This window comes from Pieris napi, chromosome 10 (genome assembly GCF_905475465.1).
Source record: "Pieris napi chromosome 10, ilPieNapi1.2, whole genome shotgun sequence".
Taxonomy (NCBI): domain Eukaryota; kingdom Metazoa; phylum Arthropoda; class Insecta; order Lepidoptera; family Pieridae; genus Pieris; species Pieris napi.
The window spans coordinates 7,244,531-7,271,323 of NC_062243.1; the positions used below are offsets into that span (position 1 = coordinate 7,244,531).

Here is a 26,793-nt window from a genome sequence, read left to right on the forward strand (position 1 = left end):
CTTGTGATTTAGAAAATATTTTTAGTGGTCATTTTATTGACTTTAAAAAACGTGCTATTCTCGTCCACACTCTGTTAAATTGTGTGGTGGCGTGACGTAAGGGATGCTTAAATGAAAACCATTGTGTATTATAAAACAGCAGCATATATTTACTTAAACTTAACATGTTGTAACAGCGTTTATTGTACAGATTATATGTCTGATAGGCCGTTTACTATACTACCAAGTTCTATTTATTGTAATAAAGTAGCTACAACTAATCGGTACTAAAAATTTATAAAAAGTATTAATAATATACTGATTTTATCTTTTTTTTCAAATGTTCCACCAATTTCGGCATTAATCGAAATCGTTTAAGTGGTTTCAAAGGTATCAATTTGTTTAATTAATTTTTAATGTCCAGACTTAATCATCGCGAATTTAATTAAAGCAAGTTCAGGGATATGAATAATATCGTGTCTCAATTTTTTAGTACCGAACAGCTTGTTTAGTATAATAAATAGTTACAAACTACCTACTAAAAATCTAATTCATTTTCTACAAAATAACAACAACTCTTTATAACTATTGAATTAGAGAAAACTATTTTTCTATTATGTAATATGGGGAACTAAATATATATAGACAAGATACAGATTCCATATAAAAACATTATTTCATTTTATTTATTAGAAAAAACACATTGGCACATTGTTTATTGTTAAATGAGTATTATCTTACTTCTGGTATAGGTGAATTTCATTATAAGGCAATAATAGATAACAAAGAGTATTTAGACTCATAACCAACTCATTCATATTCCTTAAGAACGCTGATAGCAATACAAAGTTCTGTAGGATTAAACTGGTGGTAATAAAATTTGTCTATGAATTTTGCTTACTCCTAACTTTGATATCCGCCTAAAAGGTGATTTCTAAGTAAATTTTTCCCATTACATACCTAAGCCACGTTCATACATTAATCAGTCTTTCGTCAATTGATACAATGTGCGCTTGCTTTAGTGCGAATAATCACTACAAGTGATAGGCAATTTAGGCTTATTTTATAACTAATATGCAAATTATCGATAGTATTCATATTAATAACACAATGAAAAAAAGAACACCATAGATAAGATTGTCTTTGATAATTCATAGATCATAGACAGAGAATTGCTCACCGTCACATTCCGCTGTCAAAGCGTCTTTCATTATTGTCTACAACCAAAGAGAGGAATGGCAATGTAAAAAACCTCCATGTTCAAGTTTCAATTCAGTGTTATGTAACGAAAGAGAAATAAAAATATTAATATCGCGAAATTTATTTTCGACCAAAAATTTAAAAAAAATGTAGTTAAGTAATCAACCATCTATTTTGCTTCTAACTTCATTACATCATTAAATGTAAATAATTATAGACTATACGATTCTAAGTTTTACGTAAAAATATGTAACATCCATTAATTAATCGTTAATTCATGTTTATTAGCTATATAACCTTTGAAACTGTTAAAACGTAAAATAACTGTGTTTAAGCCAAAACTCCTCGAAACAACAATATGTGATTTTACCTAAATCACTGCTATTGCTATTTTTCTAAGTAGTTAAGTCAGCACAATATTCTGATAACGTTTTCAAGCCATGCCTGCCAACTACACGTGTGTTAAGGCCTGACACCGCGGGATTTATGTGGGCATTGTGTAGTTCTGCTATTTGGGTTGAGCACGCTGCAGCAGGATCGCCTGACCCTTGTAGGTTGCCTAACCTGTATTAAAAATATATTTATAATCTCATTCGGTAATATTCTAATTATGAAATGAAATACAGACTATTATTGGCATATTTTATTTACATACTTCTTTAAGAAAATTAAAAATTAAATTAAAGCATTATTCTCTTAACAAAATAATGCTTTAAAATAATTGTTTAATTATTAAAGTACAATGTGTCCCGACCAAGGAGGTTTCAATTCAATTTAAGTACACATAATCTGTGGAGAGCGCGCTGCGCGCGCAACGCGCTGGTCCCGAGAGAATAGACCAATAACAGACTTTTACCATTTTGGCGCTATTTCGTACATACGAATTTGAGTAATATTTTGTTGGATATAACTTAAATGTCAAACAACACCGACGATACCGATGAAAATTTAACTCCACCTGACATTCTAGAAACTGACGAATAGTCTTTTGCCAGAAGATCAAGAAAAGCGTACGACAAATGTTACCAAGACTTTATGACTTGGAAACCTTAGCCATGAGATTAAATAAACTAGTGTATGCAACTCGCCTGCGGCTCGTTTCAAAAAACTACACTTATGTTTTAATACCCTCTATTATATGACAGTTGCATAAACTACTATTAAAAGTCAGATAAACTATAAAACAACAATATTATAGCCATTTTTTAAATATTGTCTTAAGATAAGATTAAGTCAATATAAACTCGCGTTTATGTATTGATAATATGGCTAAAATTTATTAATAATAATAAAAAAATTAAGTAAATCACTTACCAGAATTCGTTCCCAGGATGAGCATTCCCATCCCAAGGGTAGGTCATAACTAGCAGTTTGCCCTCGTGTTCGCCTTTCAACTTGGCGGATGGCTCACGCTGTTCTAATTGCACATTTATGCCGCCTGCAAAAATATTCTTTATTCAGAGTAATAATAATAGTAATAAATTTATTCATTTAAGGCAGAGTTCCCCAAACTTTTTTGTGTCGTAGACACCTTGCCATGTTTTTCCATGTTGGGTAGACCCCCTACTTACCTGATATTGATTTCCTGTAAATTTCCAACTGTAGTGAAGTTTATTGTAAAAACTTAAAGTAAAAACACATGTTAATCTATACATTTATAAATTGAATTTAAATTAAAACTACTCAAAATAATTTTTTTTATCTGATATGTAGGTACTTTTATAAATAATGTATATGTTTTGATATTATAAGATAGTATGATGTAAGTAAATAGGTATAATCAGTGTATGTGTTGAGATCCACTACCGTGGACCCCCAATTTTTTTTCGCTGACGTAGACCCCTTGCAGGTTGTCATAGACCCCTAGGGGTCGATATAGACCACTTTGGGAATCACTGATTTAAGGTAATGTACACTTATGAACGTAACAAAATTAATGCATCATTTATTAGATAAATTAAAATGAATAATCGTAGCTTAGTAAAATGCTTTTGAAACTATATCATGAAATAAGATTTGAGTTTCAATACGTTCTGGGATGCCTAAATGCCTAAGTTGAAGATTGAAACACAAATTACTTTTGTATAAATACACATAAGTAAAAGCAATAGTTAACAAAGGTATGTTAAAACAATATTAAAGTCATGATTCTGCTACTTATATTAGTAAAATTATGCAATGTTGTTTTCATTGAAAGGATTTTTTGAAGTTATACTTCTTTAGGCGCGTTATGAAAAATTGATGAGAGTGAAATTTTACGATTGCGCGCGCACCGTGACGCAAAGTTGTCAGTGTGATTATAGCGTGCGCGAGCAAGATGGGAATAAGACAATCTACAAGTAAAAAGAAATAGAATATGCGTGAAGTTCGAAGATCGCAAATTTTGAATGACCATAATGATTAATGACATTTGTCATTTACCTTTTAAACAAATAAAGGAGTTTTAATTATTTTTTCAGAGAAATTTATATTAGCAATGTTTTTTCACAAAGACCTATTGTTACTTAGTTAAAAGGTTATGAAACATACCAAGTTATTAAATTGAATTAATAATATAATAAAATATTAAATAATAATAATAATAATTGTTATTAATATTAATTAATAATTGAATAATATACTAAATATTAAATATTATTAAATTGTTTACGTTACATATTAATTATTAATTAATTATATCAAAAAAAAATTAAAGAAAGCCAAAGAAGTATAACTTCTTATGCGCCTACATAAGTACACGCAACCTTTTTTTTAACTTACCGCTTGGATGCCGCTTGCATTCAAAGAATATCCGTTTCTCTGTTGGTGAGTCACCCGGGGACGATTTGTTACTGAATAGATCTAAAAATATACAATTACATAATTGGATATTATTGACAAAAATTGTCAAAATTAAGCATGCTGGAAAAAAATTCACATGTACTACAATAACAATGTTTTGCAACAAAATTTTTTTTCCATTTTAATTAGACATAATACTTAAAATTGATTTTTTAAATTCCTATTAAATACTCACCTAATATCGGCTTACTAGGTTTAATATATGAAAAATTAACATCTGAGACGTGATTTAGTAAATCCTTCTTCAAAAATGCACGTATTCTCTCCAAAAATGTCAAAATATAAACGTCATTCTGGTGCGGACTCATCTTCCAAACGCCTAGACCTGAAATTAAAAACAAATCCCTATTAAAATATATATATTTAAAACAGTCTGACAAAATTTACAGATAACACTCTAAATACAGTGTAAACTTTTTATAACGAATTTCAAGAAGCCGAACTTATTTATTCGTTATAGAGAGGTTTCGTTATAGGGAGGGAAGATGTCATGTATGGGTATTGGGTTAAACCAAATAAATTTAAATCATTTTTACGTTATAGAGAGTTATTCTTTATAACAAATAACATTATAAAGAGTTTACACTGTAATTGCAAAATTATTATCTTAATATATATAAATTACCTGTCACGTTGTTTGTCCGTTATGGACTCCTAAACTACCGAACCGATATCAATCAAATTTGCACACACTGCAGTTTGATCTAACTTAAAAGATAGGATAGCTTACATCTCAATTTATACCCGCGATTTTATTTTATTGCAAATATTTGTTTATTATTTGATACAATTCTAACAGATGGCGCTGTGTTAAAAGTACCAACGTTTCACATAAGTTCTCCGACCGTTTCCCTTGAATAGTTCACTACTATTTAATATAACAACAACCTTAGGCACAGAAACGCTTGCCCATAGATGTGAATGAACGATTCAAAATATAGAATAGAAGAATTTAAGAGCTCTTCCATCTGTCAAAATCCTTAGACCACGTGACAAGTGGACTTAGGGAGAGATTCAGAGATGCGACTTAGCGCGAACCACGACTCTCTTATGTCAATATTTGTGGCGCATGGGAGTCAGACAAGGCGTTTTTTTTAAATAAAAGCCCTAAAAATGAACTCACCACATCCAATAACATTTAAAAACGCCATTCGATCCGCATCTCGACCTCTCCATTCGGCCTCAAACAAGGAGCTCTCGGCTAACACACTGACCCGCTTGTAGTATACCTCATTGTCAAAAATACCCCGAGATGTCTTAACATAACGTTCAAGATATTTTTTATCTTCGGGTTTGTCTGTAATATTGACGTATGAGGTCAGCTCCTGGTAGGTGTAGCTGTGAACCTGAAATAAAATATATATTAACCGAATAAAATTTGATAACGTGTCAAAATGGCAGATTTTGCCGGCATTTTTTTGAAGTGAAACTTCTTTATCGGGGTTGGAAAAAAATTTAGTGTAACATTTTTTCGTTACGCGTCACGTTTTTCGGTTACGCGCCATGTTCCTTTTTGAAGTCAAACTTCTTTATCGGCGTTGGAAAAAAATTTAACGTCACATTATTTATTATTTATTATTCGACACTTAATATTTTAATGACAATTAAATTGATTAAATTCCTAACATATCTTCCTTTTTCCGTCCTTCTAAGTATCGGAAATCTAAACTTTTAGATTTGTATAAATATGAACAACGCTTCAAGATTAGTTTGCCACTAAAGTTTCACTTCTGACATGTGTACTTTGTACACACACACTTTTTATTCCTAGGCGTTGCGTAGAGATGTGGGGTCTCTCTGCATCTTCTACCGCATTTACCATGGAGTGTTCAGAGGAGTTGTTCGGTATAATACCTGCAGCTGAGTTTCATTATCGGACGTCAAGGCAAAATACAAAATACCATCCGTATCACCTCGACGTCCGTCGTTCCACAACTGAGCGTTTTCTAAGGCAGTTTTTGCCGCGCACCACAACTATGTGGAACCCGCTGCCCACTAAAGGATTTCCGAAACAAATCGACTTAGCAAACGAGCATATCAATTCCTAAAAAACCCGGCAACGTACTGGCGAGCCCTCTGGCAATATGAGTGTCTATGGGCGGTGGTATTATTTAACATCAGATGAGCCTTGATTATACATATTTAAAAAATGTCTTTCATTAAATCCAAATCTTTCGTTTGATAAACTGTGTTTACGCGAGATAAGTACTTTAGTTAAAACATTTATTTTTACCGACATAAATCCCGAAGGGGAGGTTATCAATTTATCAAACTCAGGTTATCTTAATTAGCACTGTATTAATTAAACGTTGCACACTCCTTAAGAATGTGATTCGTATTTGACATGAAATTATTAAAATAAAAAATAAACAAAATATGTTTATTATGGAACATAAGATACAGGTATCACTTATTCCACGTCATTAAATTATTAATCCCTACTCATCGGCAAAGAAGACAGAGGGTGTAGGCCGAAAGAAAAAGCCGGCGAAAAAACTCTCGGTACTCTTTTTAAATAGCAAATCAACAACACTTATTGAATACGTTTAAGATTATGCTAACATCATCTTAATTAACAGATAAAAGCCAAATATTCAATCATTTTTTTGATTTTCAATTTTGACGACTCATTGGTCTAGTGGTTAGTACCCCTGACTGCGAATCCATTGGTCCCGGGTTCGCTTCCCGGCTGACACGAACATTGATGTGATGAGCATTTGGTGTTGTGCTTAGGTCTTGGGTGTTTAAATATGTATTTATATGTATGTATAGCCGTTGCCAAGTACCCATAACACAAGCTTCACCAGCTTAGCATGGGACTATTGTGTGTGTAGGTCAATTAGTGTGAATTGTCTTTAAAAAAAAAAAAAATCGGTTGTCTGTAAAGTCGGTTTACTGACGATAGTTGAACGTGACAACGTCATAAAAAATATTGATGGGATGGTTGCATTTTTCAAAAAAAAAGTGTGTGTATGTCAGCTACGACGCACGATTGGAGTTTACTCCTTACGAACGATAATTATGATATATCGAATAAAAAAAAAGGGTAAATGAACGCATCTGCTAAAATGATAAGAGAAACAAACATATATCTGTAACTATTCGGATTATTTATATTACGTCAATAAAGCGTATTACATAAAGTATGTTACAAAACAATATAAATAATAATAATAATAAACGAGTCTATTATTTAAAATAAATCTTGATTTCTATACAAAACGGCACGAACGACTTCCATACTTTATAAGCTGTGGTGTTAGCTGATGTCCCAGGCTTATAGTTTCGGCTTGTGTCAAATGCACTGCAGAACAAAGATGGCGATAATGTTCTGTGGCTGTCGACCATATTTTCATACTAAAGGTGGTATAGGTCGGTTATCGAAAGCTGGCGCGTTCACAGTACTCACACTAATGCAATTTCACTATACAGTATATTTAAAAATATTACTTTTTTGCCAAGCTATATATTTTAGTCTACTCTGGTTTTAGTAAGGTTGGGTGGGTTGTAAATAAATAAAAATGTGTCAAGTACATATAAATATTATGTGCATACGAGGGTGGATCCAAAAGTTCTAAGCCCGACCAAGAACGTATAAGAGTAGTTTGTGTAAATAATTTTTCATTTTTCGACATAAGCTCCACCTAGATCAACACACTTCACTTTTACTTCACTAACTATTCTTTCAATACTCCTCATAGAAACCCCAATCGCATCTGATGTCAAATTAAATATAACATTTTTTCATTAAACTGTTTTTAATAAGATGCTTAAAATAATTAAAAACATTGTGCACCATTTCACGAGATTGCCCTGGTAATGTTTGAAAAAAGATCAACATGTATAAAATAATAATAATATAAAACAGTAAAGATCAACATAAACAGTAGCAAAAGAAAAACAATAACTGTCTCTTTTATACTCATAAGCTTGACCGAGCGCGAGAGAGACGGACAGTCTTTTCGTGATGTATTTGTGATTGTATTTCAGTTTGACATCACGTCTCGCGCTTATTCACAGACACTACACAAGCACAAAATGTGTTGAAGCCGCCAGCTTTAGATAACATACCTATAATAAAAAATAGAACATATGTTTTTATAATATAAATGTTTGTAGTAGTAATAAAACGTACCTACATCATCTATGCCCAAATAGGATTTTCTTTCTGTGAACAAAGTTACCTTTATAGTAAGAGAAGAATAAGAATGAACAATCTTTTTAGTTTTAGTTTCAATGACCATTACTATTGACAAAACTCTATGGCACGCTAGACAAACTACTTTTATTTTTTACACCTGTCAACACTGACAATGTTGTAACGTGGCTGTCAAAACGTGAATTAAAAATAGAAAAGTCTGTGTAATGTATTCCATCTCATTCTTTTACACGTTCAATCCTACAGATATATATGTTTTCTCTTTCTACATAACGCCTCAACTTTTCGTGTTACACTTGATTTTACTCCTCATAAAATTTCCGTACCGGGCCTTATAACTCAAATCGTTTCTTAAGGAGTAAACTCCAAAAATTTAATTTTATTTGTTTGATAGGTATTTTGTATGGATATAGCGAAGGAGGTTAATGGAAATCACAATTGAATTGATCAAGTTAAATTTTTTTGTACGCATAAATATAATTATGTCAATTTTAAATGGAACGCCTCAGAGCGAGGTAACGCCTCAGAGCGAGGTAACGCCGCATGAGTCATGTTTTTTCGTGCGTGCAGCCGGCTCCATCGAATTATAAGACGTTGTCACGTCAAAAAAAATTATCCAAATTTTCTGATACCTGATAGAACTCGGACCAAATCTGCCTCCACATATGTTTAGCTGACTGGTTGTTCTTCACATATGTTGTTTTAAGTACGTTGAGACAAGTCGTCGGTGTCACCTCTTCACCATATCCATTTTCTGACGTATTCTGTTGTTCAGTTATTAATATATCTTCGTACTCCATTCTTTCTGGTCGATCGAATCGAGGGCCTATGAGACCTGTAATGTATGGTAAGGTAATTACAGTCAAAATCTGTTATGACGACATCAAAGGGGCTGCTTATATTTGGTCGTAAAAATCGATAGTAGTAACAGCCGATGACGTTGTTAAGTACCTAATACAATAGAATTCAGCCGGGACCTTTGATTTTGTTCACTATAACCGGTATGTTGTTTTAAACGATGTCGTCGTAAACGGTTTTGACTGTCATAACGCTTCGTTACACATTACGTTGTTTGATGTCCCGTAATGGTCTAAGATCCCGATATACAACGACCTTCACCGAGATGCTTATTTAATGAAACGTATTTTATATTTAATTTAATATGTCAATAAATATAAACCATATGGGTTGCCTAGCAAATTTCAACCATACCAAAGCAACGTCTAAGGCGATTTTTGGAGATTATTGACCCCCCCTGTAACGCACAGTACCGTTTTTCTGTACCTCAGTATAGTAAAACGTTTCGTGACCACCCAGTGACTCTGTATACCTAAAAGTTACCAATATATGGTGTAAAGTACTGGAAAGTCGAAAATAATATTAACAATACCGCGTAATTCAATCCCCGCCCCGTATCGTAACGTTTTAAAAAAAGACCCCCCCCCCTCCCAAATTCGTTACGAAATACTTGAACGCTCCCTTATGTACGTAACATTTACTTCATTATTATTCATCAGTAATCATAAGTACTAAATATGAAAAAAATTTAAGCAAATAAGAATTACATATATTAGTTCGTGTAACCGCAGACAGCTATTCACAATAGTAAGATGTTCAGTATTCCCATACAATGTAAGCCGATAACCAAACTTACCAATAATTACAGCGTCCTCTTCTACATTTTTCTCATTAATAATTGCCTGATTGTACCGATTTCCATCATTAATACACTCGGTGTATCCACTAACATAGACCATTGCACTTATTTTAATTTCATCATAACTCAAACAGTTCTCTAACTCTAGTGGTGGCTTTTGCTGCAGTGTACCTACTTGTTCCCAACCACCGTTTCTGTAATAATTTAATACTATGAAAAAGTCACAGTTTTATCTGTCAAAAGTGTAGAACAACATAAATATTACATTTAAAATTAGGCGATGGCGAGAATCTTACGCTAAACATGTTAAATTCGTATTTGTCAAACATAAAATTGACTCTAAATCTTACACCCGTACTCTAGAATGCCAATCGAACTTAATTCTTGTTTCAAGAGCAATAAATTGAATATGGACCTAATGTCTGGTATAACATGACCTTAAAGTAAACCTAACAGCAGTCTGACCACAATCACAAAATTACACTAGTAATCTTACCCAGTCTCTCCCGTCAACAGTTTATATGTGTCCTTTTTAGTCATAAATGTAACGGCGCGCTTCTTCAACAGTCTATCAATAAACTCAGGCACGGTCATATTACAATACAATGTTTTCTCTATAGAAGATCCAAATTCCCTGGAAAATTCATACTAACTTTTATTATTATTTTCTAATTATTAGTTGGAAATAGAAAAAGCATTTTAAATTGAGAAGCATTAATTAGAGTTACTATGAATAAAATGTAAGAAATTAATGATTCAGTATGTAAGGCATATAGGCATAAGCATTTAATTTATTTTATATGTATTTTATCAATATTTATACAACAAATGGAATGGTATGATATAACTAAAGTGCTATATGGTACCTCTTATAGATAAGAAAATGAGTGATCAATAACAGAACTCGTTCATGAATTATTGGATATGTTGACACAATGTTTCTTTTTAACCTCTCAATTGGTTTTCTTTCCCTCAATGGTTCTAATCTGAAAAATTATGTTTAATAGGTATAAATTAACACACATAGTCCCATGAACAGTCTCAATCAGATTTAATTTGTAAATTAAAAACAATCCTCAAAATTTTACTTTTTACTAACACACCGCTTTAATGTAGTTCTAATTTTATGAGTATAAGAAGGTTAGTGTTAGAGACACTTAAATTAAATTAAATTTCAATTGATCCTTTCATTTTGGGTTAAATGTCAGTAACAGATATTTTAATAATAGATTCTTAATTATACGTAATTGATTGAATTAATTCTAATTAAGAGTAATTGATAATTTGTTCCATTCACTTTTTCTATAAGAAAATGAATTTTCTAACTAACCTGGTTTTATTAACTGGAAATGGTATAGGAAATGCCTGGCTTTTCTGTATTATTTGATCAACATCATCGTTTACTTTTATTTGAGGCAAATCAATGCACTGTTTGAGTAAATCATTCATCTCTTTACCCATACTTGGATAGCACCAGTCTGGTTTGCACCTGAAATAAAGAGGTAGAATAAAAGAAGGTCAGAATTCTATTCAATTCCAATATAGAAATAAACTTGACATGTTACAAAATAGACTATGAGATAAGTCGGACACTAAAATAATTTTAATTTATCATAAATTTAAATATATAAGAAATAAATTATTATTGGGTTGTTGCGGTTATTGGGTTTATCTATATATCCTTATAAGCATTATAAATTATAAAAAGGTTTAATACATTCATACCAGAATATTAGGAAAAAAGAAATTAAATATAGGCTAATGGCTAGAGGTTTGTTATTTTTTGCACTTCAAAAAAAAAGTGCAAAACTTAATTGGTACAAATATCTGACTTTCACATATATTTTTATTACAGACAAGGACAAGGATTTTTTTGTTTTGTTAATGAATCGCAATTAAGAACATTTAATACTCAATGTGAAATTATCTTAACAAGGTGGCATTAATCTTTTTAAGAACTTATGACTTCTATATTATAAAAATAATGAAATCAAACAACAGTTACTAATGTTTACAGTATTGGCATGGCTTCATTATAAGAAATCCTATACAAATCTAAATCAAATTAACTAGATTTGCAATGGAAAAGCCATATCAACAAATTGTCTTTGTGTCACTTTGTAATTTCTTGCATAATGATAAATAGACTCTTACATTTTTCATGCAAGCTCTTTGGTGTGTTAAACTAAATAAATGAATGAGCTACTTCTAACTCCTAACTCGGAATGTTATATTGATTTTTAAATTAATTGTGTACACTGTTTTACATCAACAAACTAGCCAACTGCACAGGTACTGCATGAAAGAAGATCACAAATCTACCTCTTAAGTTCCATCTATATCTAGAAAACATAATTTTTATTTACCCAGTAGGCTTGAAATCGTATTGGTATTGTGCAATATATTAGATACATCATCATTAAAATAAGGAAAAACTTGAGGAAAAAGTTTCAAAGATGGTTTTTAAGGATCCATGTTGTGAGATACTTGGCCTGTATTAATAATATAGGTATTTAAAAATAATTGAACTTACCACGGTATACTTTGAAATTGACGAAGAATATCCATTTTGGATTTATTTATCTAAAAGCAACAATGAACCTCAATCAATACTGAGTCTTTTTTATTTTACGTTTTTTGTTACGGTTTTTTAACTTACACTTATAATACGGTTAGGAATAAAACGCGACAGGAAACTAAATATTTTCATGAAGTTTATTAATTAATTCACATAACTTTTCACTTTACTGCGTTTTTTTACCACACTTAAGGAATACTAAATTATAGTAAAATGTATAGTAATTAATTCAATGTAATATAATTTTTTATATTACATGAAAATGTTATTTAAACAATTAAATTGATAATACTATTTACGATTATCAGTAAGTTTTATGAGATAGATTGTACTTTAAATTTTCCCAGATCGCAATTCTAAAAAAAATCGCTTTCATTGACAATAGAAGAATTAGTTGTCAGTTGTCACTGTCATGAAACTTCACTTCACTTCCTTGAGAGATACGATCTCCAACTATTCAGAGTTATAGTGTACATCAAAAACCGGCAACGCACCCACTAAAAATGGGTGTCCATGGGCCGCGATGACTGCCCTTTTTGGGTGTCCCGTAGGCTCGTTTACCCCCTTATTATATAAAAAAAATACGTTTGGCATAAAGTTATTTAGCGAATTATCGAAATCATTTAATGTTATATTCTTTTCTTGTTGACGATGTTTTTTTGGAGTGGATTTTTATGGGAGCCTTAAGCAGCTAATTCACCTTCTTCGTGCTTACGTTTTTTTTTTAGATAATCCTGATTACAGGAAGATATTTGACCATTGTTTCATGACATAATGTCTAATATATGCGTACTTTAAATGCAACTTGCCCTGCTTTGTCAACGGACAGGACATGACATGAACCATGGTATAATACAACATAATTAAATAGCAAATACAAACACAAAGAGCTTCGCACGTTGACTTGACAGTAGTCCAGAGTCCAGACTCCAGTGTCATTTCATCATTTCTCAGGGGTAATATAGTGCGTTTTCCAATTACAGAGCATAATGCGACTCAGTGCCGCACAATGCCGCATAATGCTGAAGCTTAATTGGAACGTGAATTAGTTTTCAAATGCAACAGCAGAGTGCGCGAAGTCAGTGTCGAAAAAAAAAAGTGTGTGTGTACAAAGTATTTATACACATGTCAGAAGTGAAACTTTAGTGGCAAACTAATCTTGAAGTTTTGTTCATATTTATACAAATCTAAAAGTTTAGATTTCCGATACTTAGAGGGACGGAAAAAGGAAGATATGTTAGGAATTTAATGAATTTAATTGTCATTATAATATTAAGTGTCGAATAATAAATAATAAATAATAATAGTAAATAATAAATAATAAATAATAAATAATAAATAATAAATAATAAATAATAAATAATAAATAATAAATAATAAATAATAAATAATAAATAATAAATAATAAATAATAAATAATAAATAATAAATAATAAATAATAAATAATAAATAATAAATAATAAATAATAAATAATAAATAATAAATAATAAATAATAAATAATAAATAATAAATAATAAATAATAAATAATAAATAATAAATAATAAATAATAAATAATAAATAATAAATAATAAATAATAAATAATAAATAATAAATAATAAATAATAAATAATAAATAATAAATAATAAATAATAAATAATAAATAATAAATAATAAATAATAAATAATAAATAATAAATAATAAATAATAAATAATAAATAATAAATAATAAATAATAAATAATAAATAATAAATAATAAATAATAAATAATAAATAATAAATAATAAATAATAAATAATAAATAATAAATAATAAATAATAAATAATAAATAATAAATAATAAATAATAAATAATAAATAATAAATAATAAATAATAAATAATAAATAATAAATAATAAATAATAAATAATAAATAATAAATAATAAATAATAAATAATAAATAATAAATAATAAATAATAAATAATAAATAATAAATAATAAATAATAAATAATAAATAATAAATAATAAATAATAAATAATAAATAATAAATAATAAATAATAAATAATAAATAATAAATAATAAATAATAAATAATAAATAATAAATAATAAATAATAAATAATAAATAATAAATAATAAATAATAAATAATAAATAATAAATAATAAATAATAAATAATAAATAATAAATAATAAATAATAAATAGTAAATAATAAATAAAAATGTGTGCGTGTACTAGGTGTACACACGTAAGAAGTGAAACTTCTTTAAGACCTTATTTTTCGATAAATCTATATATATAAAAGAAAGTCGTGTTTGTTACAGCACTTATAACTCGAGAACGGCTGGACCGATTGCCATGGTTTTTGATTTGTTGGATTTGTTTCCGTAATCCAACAAAATCACAACGTTTCTTGCTGTAATTGGAAAACGCACATAACTGTGAACCGACCAACTATATTATATGCTATTATCTTTGTCTTTAGTCTGTGGTTTGTCGGTTGAATCTTTTAAAATAAAACTCAAAACAACAAATATGGCCATCGGAGTTGATAGTTCGAGATGGAAACCTAGAAGATTACAGGGTACACCTGCAGCTACAGTTAGAAACCTTGTAGGAATAGGTATTTTAAGCGTTGGAGTAGTTTGTGGACTGATATTTCAGTAAGGTTTTTTCAATCGCCTTTGATTATTGTACCACAATTTGAGGTTAAAATGTTCTCTATTTATATTTCAGTAATATAGACGCTACAAAAAATCTAAGAAAAGCTGTTGAAACCCTTTACGAAGACCCAATAGAAGAAGTTGAAAGAAAACAAATGATTGCGGCAGGGTTACCAAATCGATCAGGAGATCAAATAAGGAAGGCTATGAAAGAAGCTGAAAGGCCAGATTTACCATATAAATAACATGAATATAAATAATTTTAGTCATAGGTAGGTACTGAAACTTGTTATTTTTATTTAATTTAAATAAATATGTAGTTACTTAACTTTGTTTTAATTCCCTCAGTGCAAGCACATCTAAAACTCAAGTGACTAGTAAATATTTCTCAAATGAAGCTGTACAGGATGAAAGCCTAACTGAATTTCAGGAGAAAAGAAAAATTGTTGGCCCTAAAAATCCTCAAAAGAAAGAATCCAAGAGAAAATGTCAAAAGCGTATCAAGGGGCAGAAGGATATACGTACCCTTATCAAGAAAAAAAACGATTTAATTGAGTATTCTAAAAATTTTAATAATATATGTAAAAAATCTGGTGTAGACATTGACTCTGAACAATTGCAATTAGCAATTGCATTATCAAAGTCCTTACATGATTCTAAACAATGTCCAAATGAAACAGATGTTACAAAAACTTTAACTTCTCGTGAGCAATGTAATAAAATTAGAACCACACTTAAAGAATATGGTTTCCAAGTGCCAGAAGTGAAGGCTACTAATTTGAATAAAATAAAACGAAAAAGATATAATTTACTGACAACTTCAGATGAAGAGAAACAACAGATAATATCTGCAAAATATTTGCAAATTCTTTCTTCAAAGAGTAACAATGTAATTATTGAAAGTAATTTACAAAAGGAGTCTATTTTTTACAAATCTACTTGTATGTTATTTGAAGAAATGAGAAATGATGATGTATTTTATGTGAATGGTTTGGTTGAGAAATCTTTAAACACAATATTTTTTTTAAGAGATTGGTCAGACATACCAGGCAGGTGTCAAAGTCCAGCGTTTGAAGGGCCTTATATTGGCTTTAATGATATTATATGCTCACAAGATGAACTGAATATATTACTTAGTGGTTGTATTGCTATGGCTCAGAATATATGTCATGTAAAACTAAGAAATTATAGTTTCCAAACAGAGATATTATGTCATAATACTTCTCAAGGAAGTGTTGAACAAGCAATGTCAAGCAAAATACTTTCTAATGAAACTCTATCATTATCAATGTCTGAAAAAATTAATAATTTGCAACATAATACGGATATTGAAATATTAAATAATGATAATGAAAAAAATTATATAGTTAATGAAACACTTTCACAACCGCTTTCAATGGTGACTGAATGCATAGATTCAGAAACTGATTTATATCGTAAATCTGTTGCATTTTCAAAAAGCTTGAATGAAACAACTGTTTCACACTACAGATGTAAATCACCCGATTTGTTTGATGAAGAAGTATCAACTATATTGAATATGTCTTCTGAATTATCAAAACCTGAAGTTAAATATGATACAATAGATCTTACACAATGTGTGCCTAGTAATATGAAACCACAAATTTCTAATGTATCAAAAAGACTTTCAAATGATGTTATGGAACTAACAGAATGTATTGCGGGTGGTTTAAATTGTGAGGATAGAATTGATTTGACACAAGAATTAAATGACGATGATACCATTGTCTATGTAGATGAGAATGTAAATTTCAGAAAAACTATGGGTTCTTCAAAAAAATTTGAATGTGATCAAATTATGGTTTTAGATGAAATCAATACAGTTTCAATAGTGCCTGATTCAGTTGCAGATGTCATAAAAGAGAACATACAAACAATAGATACCATGAATTTAACAGAATCTTCTGAATCAGGTGATAGCTTGCCAGATATAAATGTTGTAGGTGTAGATAAAAAAGGTACAATTAAAAACATAAATGATACTTTGTATGACAAATTAGAAACTGAAGTACCTAATTTTACTTCTAGAGACAATGAAAGAAATATTCAAGATAATAGTACTAATGATAATATTCATCTAACCCAATCAAAAGAGTATAATGATTGTAGTGTAAATTCTGATTTAAGTAAAATGTATAATCTTGGCAAGATAGATAATTTGTCTGTTGATTATGATGACATGTTTGATCAGATCATTAAAAATTCTACCAATGTATCCGAATCAACTAATAATTCAAAAAAGTACATTACTCAAAACAAAAACTCAAGTTTTTCGAACAGTGAAGAGCCCGCAAGTGATTCGGAATCTTGCAGATTATCAGATCAAGAATTAAACTATTCTGTAAATATTGGTATTGACAATAGTAAAAATAATTTTGAAGACTTGCCTTCCATTGATATGAATTGTCAGAAGAATTCAGTAGAGTGCAACATTCTTACACCCGTCAAAGAAAAAAACTTTGAGATTATCAAAACACCTAGCAATAATGAATACATTATTAAAACAGTTGATGTGACACCTATGCAAAATTTTGAAGCAATGTCATCTCCAGAACGAAATAAGGAACTTGAGAAATACGGCTTGAAACCATTTAAAAGGAAAAGAGGTAATACATATTATATTTATAGCCAATGAGGTACAGTGCTGATTTAAGTTTCATCATTCAAGTGTTTTCGTAGCATCATAAGTTAATGAATCAAATATTATCTAGTTTTATACAATAATTAGTATATCAAAAATATTATTAAATAAAAAATTAAAATATATATAGCCTTTATTCGAGTACACTATAACTACAGTAAGTCCGTGTCTTTTAAGTTTTGCACTTGTACTCGACCTTTGATGGAATGAAAGCCTCCTCCAGACTCTTCCACTTATCCCTATTTGATGCGACAATTTTCCAGTTTTTTCCCGCTATCCCTTTTATACCATCTTCCCAAGTTTTCTCTTTCTACAAAAATATTATTATACATATTATATTAAAGTAGCTGTTTAAACAAATACAATAGTTTTATGTTATCAGAATTAATTTTATCTCTATTTTAGCAATACAACTACTGACATACATTTACAATCAAACTCATCCAGTAGTCGAGTCATGTGAGGATGGGTCTCCTACTAAAAAGCCAAAACTCAATTCCCCTCAAAAGATAACAGGAAATTTGAGCCAGTCTCCTAGAAAGTCACAGAAATCACCAAGAAAGACCAATTTTTCTGTTAAAAAATCACCTGCAGCATCTCAAGATTTAGGTGATGAAGAAAATATTTTTATCCAAACTGATGATACACCAGCGATAAAGAATATTGCTTGTGAACCAGAGGATTGGGTGTTTCAGAAGAGAGAGAAAGCTAAGGTAAATAGATATTTTAATTTATTACATAAACAAATACTTTATGAATAAAAGTTCCTTGTACCAAACTTTGCATACAAAATATTACCGACCTGGCATAAACTTGGGTTGATTAAAATTTAGTTTAATTAATGCAAACATCCAATATTTTTATATGCTTTTAATTAAGTACTTGCACCACCCATAAAAAAAAATATAAATAAAATTTTCTTTTAATGTGATCAAACTCAGGTTATAATGGTTATGTATAAATGTTTTAGCATAATTTAGAAATTATTATTATCATACATAAATAATTCGTATGTTCTTAATATCTCTTTTTATTGTTTGTTTTGTTTTAGTTATAGTGTATATGTTATGTATGTGGATTTGATCTTGGAAAATTACAATTAAATATAGTGAGCGCACACTATTTAATTTCTTTTCGCGAGATCGCTCGAAAACACGTTGCTCTCCTTATTATTTTATTATAATTTTTACAGATTTTTGCTACGAAGTATTACATACATAAATAAAAATATAAATAATATTTTCCTTTTTAGGTACATTCTTGTCGTGTTCCGTTACATGTAGCATTCCACAATTATGTATCATGTCGCCGACTGCTGAGGGAAGCTATTTTATGTTATGAACCAATCAATATAGATATAGTACACAAGGATTTGGTTGCTGCTGGCTATAGATATAATCCCAAGGTAAGATGTTTGAACCATATTAAAGAACCTTTGACATTTTAAATCCCGAGAAGAGCGGCACAGTTATCTTTGTCAGGGGCCCCGGTGCTCTCGCTCAGTCATTCCGCCTCAAAAAAGACGTAACCCTATACGGGCAAGCCACCCCGTTACAAAAGTACGTCAAATATCTAGGAGTCACGCTCGATTGCGGCATGCACTTCCGTAAGCACTTCCGCTTCCGAGGCCGCCGCTCGCAAGGCCGCGTTTGTCCTCTCTCGCCTCTACTTCCTCCTGAATAAAAAAAGTCTGATGTGCCATAGACACAAGGTGACACTTTACAAGGCCTGTATCCGACCATACATGACCTAAGCTAGCGTAGTTTTCTCGCATTGTGCCCCTCTTCTTACCCACCGGCTATATGCGCTCCAGTCGCGATTCATGAGGCTAAACATCATCCCGTTGGTGTGTAAAAGCATCGAAAATAGCTAACAGCGAGATTCTATTCCCAAAAAACTGCATGTGCATTTATATAGGTTTACCAATTTTGTTAATTTAGAGTATATTAAATTGCTGATGTTGTTGCAGGACCTGTTAAAATTCATGGATAAGAAATGTATTACTGTGAAGACTGCCGATAATAAAAGATGATAGCTAGTTCTTTTTGCAAAATTATATAACCCATAGTAGATTTAATTGTAAAAATAAGAATTCTTAGGGTAGGTAGGTAGGACTAAGACTTATTTTTGAACTTTTACAAGTAATAGTTAATTAAATTAGGTGTTAGAAAATTATTGTTGTATAATTTATATAAAATAAATAAAAGATTTTTTTTCGGACAAGAAGTTACTTGCTTCCCTGTTTCTGCCTTTTTTCCTTTTTCAAAAACTTCGGCTCCTCGTTTGTTCTTCTCTCCGTTCCTCTTTTTTGTTTTGAGCAGTGGTGAACAAACATAAGCCCATGCTTGGCAGTCATATGAAATATGTACTGGGAGGATCCATATCTCATATAGATTTTTCTTGATCTATATCTCTGTTTCATTCTCTTGTAGTACACAATATTTTTTTCACGCATTTCCTATTCTAGTGTCGACTTTAGAACTAAAGAAAATCTAGATCAGGGATTCTTGGACAGATCAATTAATTTGTATTGTGTGTAAATTGTATTATTAAAATTACTAAATGGCAGAAGTAGGTACAATCGTGGAGAAAGTATTAAAATAAATTGTACTTACGGGTAATTTATTAAATGGTAAACTACCAATATGTTGTTTATTTCTACAGTAACTGAGAAATGAAAGTTTCATTAATACAAACATTTATATGCAAATATTATTTTAGATATATAATGTTTTACGAATCAGTAGGGACAGCGTGTTACTGCTGTAGATCATAGCTGGGATTGGAGACTTGTCCAAGCTATAGATATACAAATGAGGGTATAATGTCTTAATATGTGTCTATCGTGTTTTTGACATAACATTTTTGTACTTTGTTTCGTGTGTAACATCTTTTTATGCTAATATTAATACAGGTAATAACAATTAGCAACAATACTTAGTGGTAATGATACAAACAATATTAAAATCAGTATTGGTAGGTGATACGGGGTACGCTTACAGTTGACGGAAATAAAAAAACTCTTATAACAATAAAAATTTATTTACATTCCATACAATAGATTTTCATTAAGCAATTGCTCTATAAAAATAGATACATCAATTTATTGCCATTAATTTTCGCATTTATATGCTTCGATTTATGTGCTATAGAATATTAACTGTCATTTTTTAAGCAAGCCTGCTTGTTGTATAACTTGTCTTGTTGCATTGTTAATGTGCCGAAATCGGTCTGGACCTAATTGTATTCCACCATACCTGAAGAACAAATTTTGCATTAAATGTATAAAGTATAAACTTACTTTGCAGAAGTATGTGGCTGTATATTTTTGGCTTGTTGCGCGTTGTATAATATGATCAGATAACATGATACAAATTGTTAATACATGTAGTACTTTATGATGAATAAGGATCTTAACCTTAGATAACCTGACAAAAATGTCAGTATTTACTAGCTTTAACAAATAAGTTTTAAATATATACAATGTTCATGTAATGACAATGCTATAAAAGATACTTAGTATTGTTGCATCCCAACAAAACTGCCAGTTAAGAACAAAAGATCTCAATTTGTCGTAGAAAAATAAACATACTTACCACCTTGATACCACTACAAGTGTATTCTTCTGGTCTAGTATCTGCAATAAATGCAGCATTCTTCCCCCAGCATGAGACTCCCCATCATCATCACAATCTTGAAGTATTGTCGTGCCCTTAGCTGCTTGTCGCTCTATTCTGTATGCATACATATTATGTGTTGCATTTTGAATCTTTTTATTTTGTTTTAACTTAAAGAGGACTGCCCTGGAAAGACAAATATAAATCAGAATTTTTCTAAAATGTTGATTTAAAAACAAGAAATCTATCATTATATTTAATAACAATATGAATAATATAGGAGAGCTGTACACATTTTTCTTCATTACATTAAAAATATCAAACACTTACGTAACATCATCCAAGCTGTGTACTTCAGCTGCATGACCTTGAAATGAGCTTTTCCTATCAATAATGACTTCACCATGTGTTATATCTGGGCAGTTTATATCCAGCTACAATTGGAAAACATTTATATTTTAGTAGACACATAAAAACTAAAAAAATCCATATTATTATTCACAAATGAGATTTGCTATAAAAAATATTATTTTATGTATCATTGCAGATAGTCAATTTTAATTTATTTCCTATAAGATCATTCTCTTACCACTGATAAAAATAAATTTATTATTACAATAGAACTGAAAAGGATGTACAAATTAAACATATAAAAACATATTCTAAAAAAAAACATTCTTTGATTAAGACATGTTTTAGAATGACAAATAAATTGAAAATACCTGTGACAAATCTAATGTTTCTACAACAATGGCCTTTTTTTTATCTTCTTTCTGCGGCTTTATTTTTTGTAATGTTTCTCTTATTTTTTCAACCCATTGAAATATAACAGTTTCACCAATATTCTCTCTGTAACAGAATTATTTCATATTTTTTATTATACCTGCATTAATATTATACCTGGAAATTCTGTTTCAATGTTTGTTGAAAAATTGATTTATAGTTTCAAGTTTAGACAGGAATCCTAAAATATCTATTTCTTTAATTGACCAAGGTTTGTAGTATAAACCAAATATCTATACCAATGTTAAGCATGAAGTTATGAACATTTTACTCTTAAACACTTTTAGCTTACTGCATCAATGTTAAAGTTAGTTACTTAAATGTAGGAAAATAATAACATACAAATAAACTTCCTCTAAACTATATCGTAGATTTTCTTTTGCTTTTCTATCCATCCAAGGAGCTGAGAACTCATATTTAGGAGGTGCTTGAAGGGGATAGTTTGATGGCATAGTCACACTTAATATCACTTCATTATTGTTGTCCTTAATTTTAATGCTATATGACCTGTGTGTTTCACTGTCAATTATAAAATCATCAGCATAGATCGATGTGAGAGCCTCAACTTCTTCAATCTGTTGCAAAGTAAGAGAAATATATATTAATGTATAATATGAATCTGTAAATATAAACAGTGTTTGGTAGGTAACCCGTAACCCTCACCTGCTTTGTGAGATTATCATCTGTATCCATTGCAGTTTAAAAAATATGTAGAGTAAAGACTGCAAAAACTGCTCAGAATTAAATACATATGTCTGTATGACCTATTGTTGTATACTCACACTGACTGTAAACAAAATAAAACAACATAATTTGTATACACTGAAATAATATATCAATGTCATAATAGTTAACTAATATTCTTTATGATAGTAAGACTTTCTCTTATTATTTAACATTATTTTACAGAGCTTTAAAAAAGTATTAATGTTACCAATTATTTTAATATGTAGACAGTGAACGTGGTTAAATATAAAATTATAGCTATTTTCAGAAACAAACAACTTATTCAATAAATTACCTTTAAGATAAAATATATCATATAATACGATAATACAATTTAAATACAAAAACAACACACAATGCAACAAATTTAACACTTCACATGTGTTGTTATTCGTGAATGATGATTGATGACTGATGAGTTGATGACTCTGTTATCTTGTCAATTTTGGCACTTTGTTTTTGACACTTGATAATCGACATCAAGTTGTCAAGCGACTACAAGTTTGAGTTAATACTTTGACTGAGTAGTCTGTAGATCTATTCAAATTTCAACGTACATACCGTGAATACCTATATAATATAATGTGATCATAATTCATAATATTTGAGGTTTTCCGTTTTAACTATGTTCCTAAATACATTTTAGATAATATGACACCAGAAAGATATATATTTATATATTTAATAGCTAAATAATATTATTTGTTAATTGTTTGCGTTCTCCTCGATTTAAAGGTCTTCTTCACCATAGGCATTATTAATTTATTTCGATAAAAAAAACATTATTTATTGTAATGTTTCTTTTGTTTTTCTGGACTCTAATAAGGCAATGTACCTAAAGAATGATTTTTATCCCACAGTCCTTAAATCAATAGAATTAAATAAGAATACATCTTACCTACAGTCGTAGCATCGTGTTTGCGCCGTTTAGTATTATTCCAAAGCTCAGGATAAATTCATAGTAGGTATGTACCTACTTGTTATTAATAAGTAATTCGTGTAATATTTTTGGAATTTAAGAATATTTATCTTTTTTCTTCAGATAGAAAATTAAGCTTGGACAGGATATTTTGGTCACGATATTAATTTCTAAATCGTTTTATAATATTACAACGTGGGTCTACAACTTCAGGTTCCATAACCGAATACTATAAGATATTATAAATAATAATTTGACAGATTTTTTTTTGTAAAGGGGCTTAAGACAAAATCACTTTCCTAGTTTTGTTTCGAAATGAATATTACCTCTCATTATGTCACGTGGCCCTTTTTCGTTTAACTAACAATGGCGTAGAATGCTAATTAATTAGGAATAGTCCACAAAAGAAGAGAGTGGCGATACAGTCTGTTGAACTTGTCAGTTGTAATATTTATTATTTGTCTATATTTAGTTTCATAAAAATCCACGGGACTGTAGGCGCCATTAAATATACCATAGAACACGAAAAAACTACATAGTGAGTTGTATCATTTCATTTCAATAAATGATTAATGTTGCGCTTTATAATTTACCTAGGCATTAGTTTTGCATGAAATTACTGAGGTTCTATATGAATTAGCATTTTTCTTGCGCATTGCAATAGAATTTACATACAAATCTTGTAATTATGCGACGTAAAATTATACTAACACTCTATTAATATGGGCGAGTTTTGACTTGATCATATTTTTTTTTCATAAAAAAGAAACAATAATTTTGATATTTGGTTTATTGTGCTACTAAAATATATTTATACACCTAATTGTATTATGTACATACGATTTTTATACAGAAGATAATAATTATTGATTAGTGTTTCATGTATTTATTACAAAAGTAACGTTGACGTTATGCAAAATAGGTTATCAAAGAAACACGAAACAGTTTTTTTAAGTGTGTTAAAATACATAGTTACAATACATACTGCAATCATTATTTATCTGTATATTATTTCAGTCGTCAACATTTCATTATATTTAAATATTGGAATGTTTATTAATCACTTTTATTTTCAATATTTTGTTACAGTACTTAACATTTAACCAGTATTATGATTAAACTCTTAGAAGTATTTACAGATATACTAATAATCTCTAAAACTAGACTAACATACATTAAAAACTTTCTTATAAATAAAATAATAATAAGTTACATATAAATAAATTACCTAAATATTTTTTATAGCTACACAATGCTAATGAACGCATAAATTATGGCAAAGATACATATTTAATATGGCTACACTCAATGTCTTTAGGTTAAAAATTTAATGTCCAAGAGATTTTACAACTGGCAACATCGACTAGTTCTTTTCGGAACTCGATTCCACAGAGCAATCAATCGAACCTCCACTTTGAACAGAGCAATAACTTGCCGGCGAGCTTCGATTGCTTAAGGTCTTCTCGCACTCTATAAAACTACCGCTCGGTTGCCGAAGAAAATTCTGGAACCCTATAGGATTAGTATTGACAATTTTATCTGGTTTTTTAAGGAGCTCCTCGATAGAATATGGATTTTTCTTTTTCTCCTTAACTTTTGATTCTTGGTCGTCGGTGTCAGGCCTATCAGTGCTGTCATCACTGGCTTCGACTGATATTTGTTCTGACGTTTCAGATTTGACTTCGTCTGGCCTTTCTTGAATATTTAGAGAGTAGGGGGAGAAGGTTTTAGTGTCTGGGTAGGGCATCATGACTCTCTGCCAGGGGGATATAGGGTATGGCTTGAGTAGTTGCGCCTGCTGATTGGCCAGAAGCCAAGTGGTAGCTAGACGCCTGTCGTAATCAGTTTGCGGTGGTGGAACTCTTACTGCGGTGTGAGGGAAGTAAGGTGTTTGCTGCGGTAGAGCATGGGGCATATTCTTCATGTAGTCCATCATGTTTTGTGTTATTTCTGGTTGTGCGTAGGTTTCTAGAAAATAAAATACATTTGTTATTTTTGGGTACTTAATGAACAAATCACTACACGTATAAGGATGCAAACTATACATAGTATATTTATAGTGTTCAAACAAGTTTTGTTGACCCATGAGCAGAAATAAAATAAAAATAGGGATATACTTTAAACATTAGAATATATAATGCGTTGCCTTGATGTAACCAGAAGTATTAAAAACAAAATTTGAAAAAAGGAGCATAAGCCAACAAGCATTTACATAAGAGATGCAAAAACAAATCATTCGTTCTATCTGAGGTGCCTTTAAACTCATTAATTATACTCAAAACGAAATTGCTAATATAATAAAATTTACGACAGCCATAACCACTGGACGACAATGTTGTCAATAAATATGACATCGAAAGTTAAACATGCTCATAAAATGGACAACGTTATGATCTAAAACAAATGCCAAGCGCTGTCAATAGCCCTTAATAAAAGAAAATGTTAAATAATTTACGGGTTGACACGTGAGGTGAATTATTGGATATTCTACATGTCAGACGGTATGATTAATTTCAAAAAATGACATTTAAAACTATGAGTTATTAACTAAAATAACACAATCTGTCCAATTTTGATTAATATGTTACTTATAAAATTAAAAAAAAAACAAAGGAAGGAACCAATTTGCCGTCTCTTTTCGTTTTGAAATGTCTAGAAGAAACATAACAGCATGTAAGAAAGAGTTTTAATAATACAAAACTCAATCATTAACCCGAATTTTCATCATTTAAGTTTAAGACCATTTCTGCATCTGATCATGATCAAACCGGCTTGAGGCCAAGAATATTTTTGAGCTAGGACTCGATCTGGGGTTCTACGGCAATAGCTGAACGTAATACTTATATAATTAATAATCATAAATTGAATTAAATAACACTTATTATAAAGCCGCACACGACTTAAATAACATAAATTAATTAACTAATTAATTTCTTTTATACAACGCGACATAATTTAAATTAATTAATGTAGTACCTATTTGAATATAATATGTACCTTTATACAGCGCCTACTTTATTTACACCTGTCTATGTTTCA

General features: G+C 30.1%; 4 protein-coding genes across 9 annotated transcripts in view; 1 reads left to right on the forward strand and 3 right to left on the reverse strand.

The window, feature by feature from the left end:
* Window positions 1–126: 126 nt before the first annotated feature.
* Window positions 127–12,774, reverse strand: LOC125053081. Of its 3 annotated transcripts, XM_047654283.1 has the most exons (12): window positions 12,496–12,774; window positions 12,370–12,419; window positions 11,167–11,325; window positions 10,703–10,822; window positions 10,333–10,470; window positions 9,834–10,030; window positions 8,812–9,014; window positions 5,144–5,366; window positions 4,196–4,345; window positions 3,940–4,020; window positions 2,494–2,617; window positions 127–1,743 (listed from the first exon to the last, which is right to left on the reverse strand). In XM_047654283.1, exons 1-12 carry the CDS (start codon window positions 12,544–12,546, stop codon window positions 1,575–1,577), a joined length of 1,665 nt encoding a protein of 554 aa, XP_047510239.1. In that variant the 5' UTR covers window positions 12,547–12,774; the 3' UTR covers window positions 127–1,574. The 3 variants fall into 3 exon arrangements, with proteins under 3 accessions (XP_047510239.1, XP_047510241.1, XP_047510242.1); XM_047654285.1 differs by having other exon boundaries at window positions 12,370–12,774; XM_047654286.1 differs by lacking the exons at window positions 12,370–12,419; window positions 12,496–12,774 and adding an exon at window positions 11,991–12,015.
* A 2,021-nt stretch (window positions 12,775–14,795) lies between these two features.
* LOC125053044 (structure-specific endonuclease subunit SLX4) lies at window positions 14,796–22,175 on the forward strand. Of its 4 annotated transcripts, XM_047654221.1 has the most exons (7): window positions 14,818–15,047; window positions 15,121–15,319; window positions 15,396–17,457; window positions 17,497–17,674; window positions 18,115–18,422; window positions 18,962–19,114; window positions 19,679–22,175. In XM_047654221.1, the coding sequence occupies exons 2-7, from the start codon at window positions 15,294–15,296 to the stop codon at window positions 19,739–19,741; spliced, it is 2,790 nt and encodes a 929-aa protein (XP_047510177.1). In that variant the 5' UTR covers window positions 14,818–15,047; window positions 15,121–15,293; the 3' UTR covers window positions 19,742–22,175. The 4 variants fall into 4 exon arrangements, with proteins under 4 accessions (XP_047510176.1, XP_047510177.1, XP_047510175.1 ...); XM_047654220.1 differs by having other exon boundaries at window positions 14,796–15,007; window positions 15,396–17,674; XM_047654219.1 differs by having other exon boundaries at window positions 14,819–15,047; window positions 15,396–17,674.
* LOC125053046 (protein IMPACT-B-like) lies at window positions 20,733–23,248 on the reverse strand. Its single transcript, XM_047654223.1, has 7 exons — window positions 23,131–23,248; window positions 22,773–22,896; window positions 22,452–22,684; window positions 22,049–22,175; window positions 21,657–21,760; window positions 21,306–21,512; window positions 20,733–20,966 (listed from the first exon to the last, which is right to left on the reverse strand). Exons 2-7 carry the CDS (start codon window positions 22,800–22,802, stop codon window positions 20,873–20,875), a joined length of 795 nt encoding a protein of 264 aa, XP_047510179.1. The 5' UTR covers window positions 22,803–22,896; window positions 23,131–23,248; the 3' UTR covers window positions 20,733–20,872.
* A 1,306-nt stretch (window positions 23,249–24,554) lies between these two features.
* LOC125053159 overlaps window positions 24,555–26,793 on the reverse strand; it is a 49,957-nt gene continuing 47,718 nt past the window's right edge. Inside the window, exon 5 of the mRNA XM_047654391.1 lies at window positions 24,555–25,722. Within this exon, the coding sequence (XP_047510347.1) occupies window positions 25,118–25,722 (605 nt within the window). The 3' untranslated portion in view covers window positions 24,555–25,117. The remainder of the gene's footprint in view (window positions 25,723–26,793) is intronic.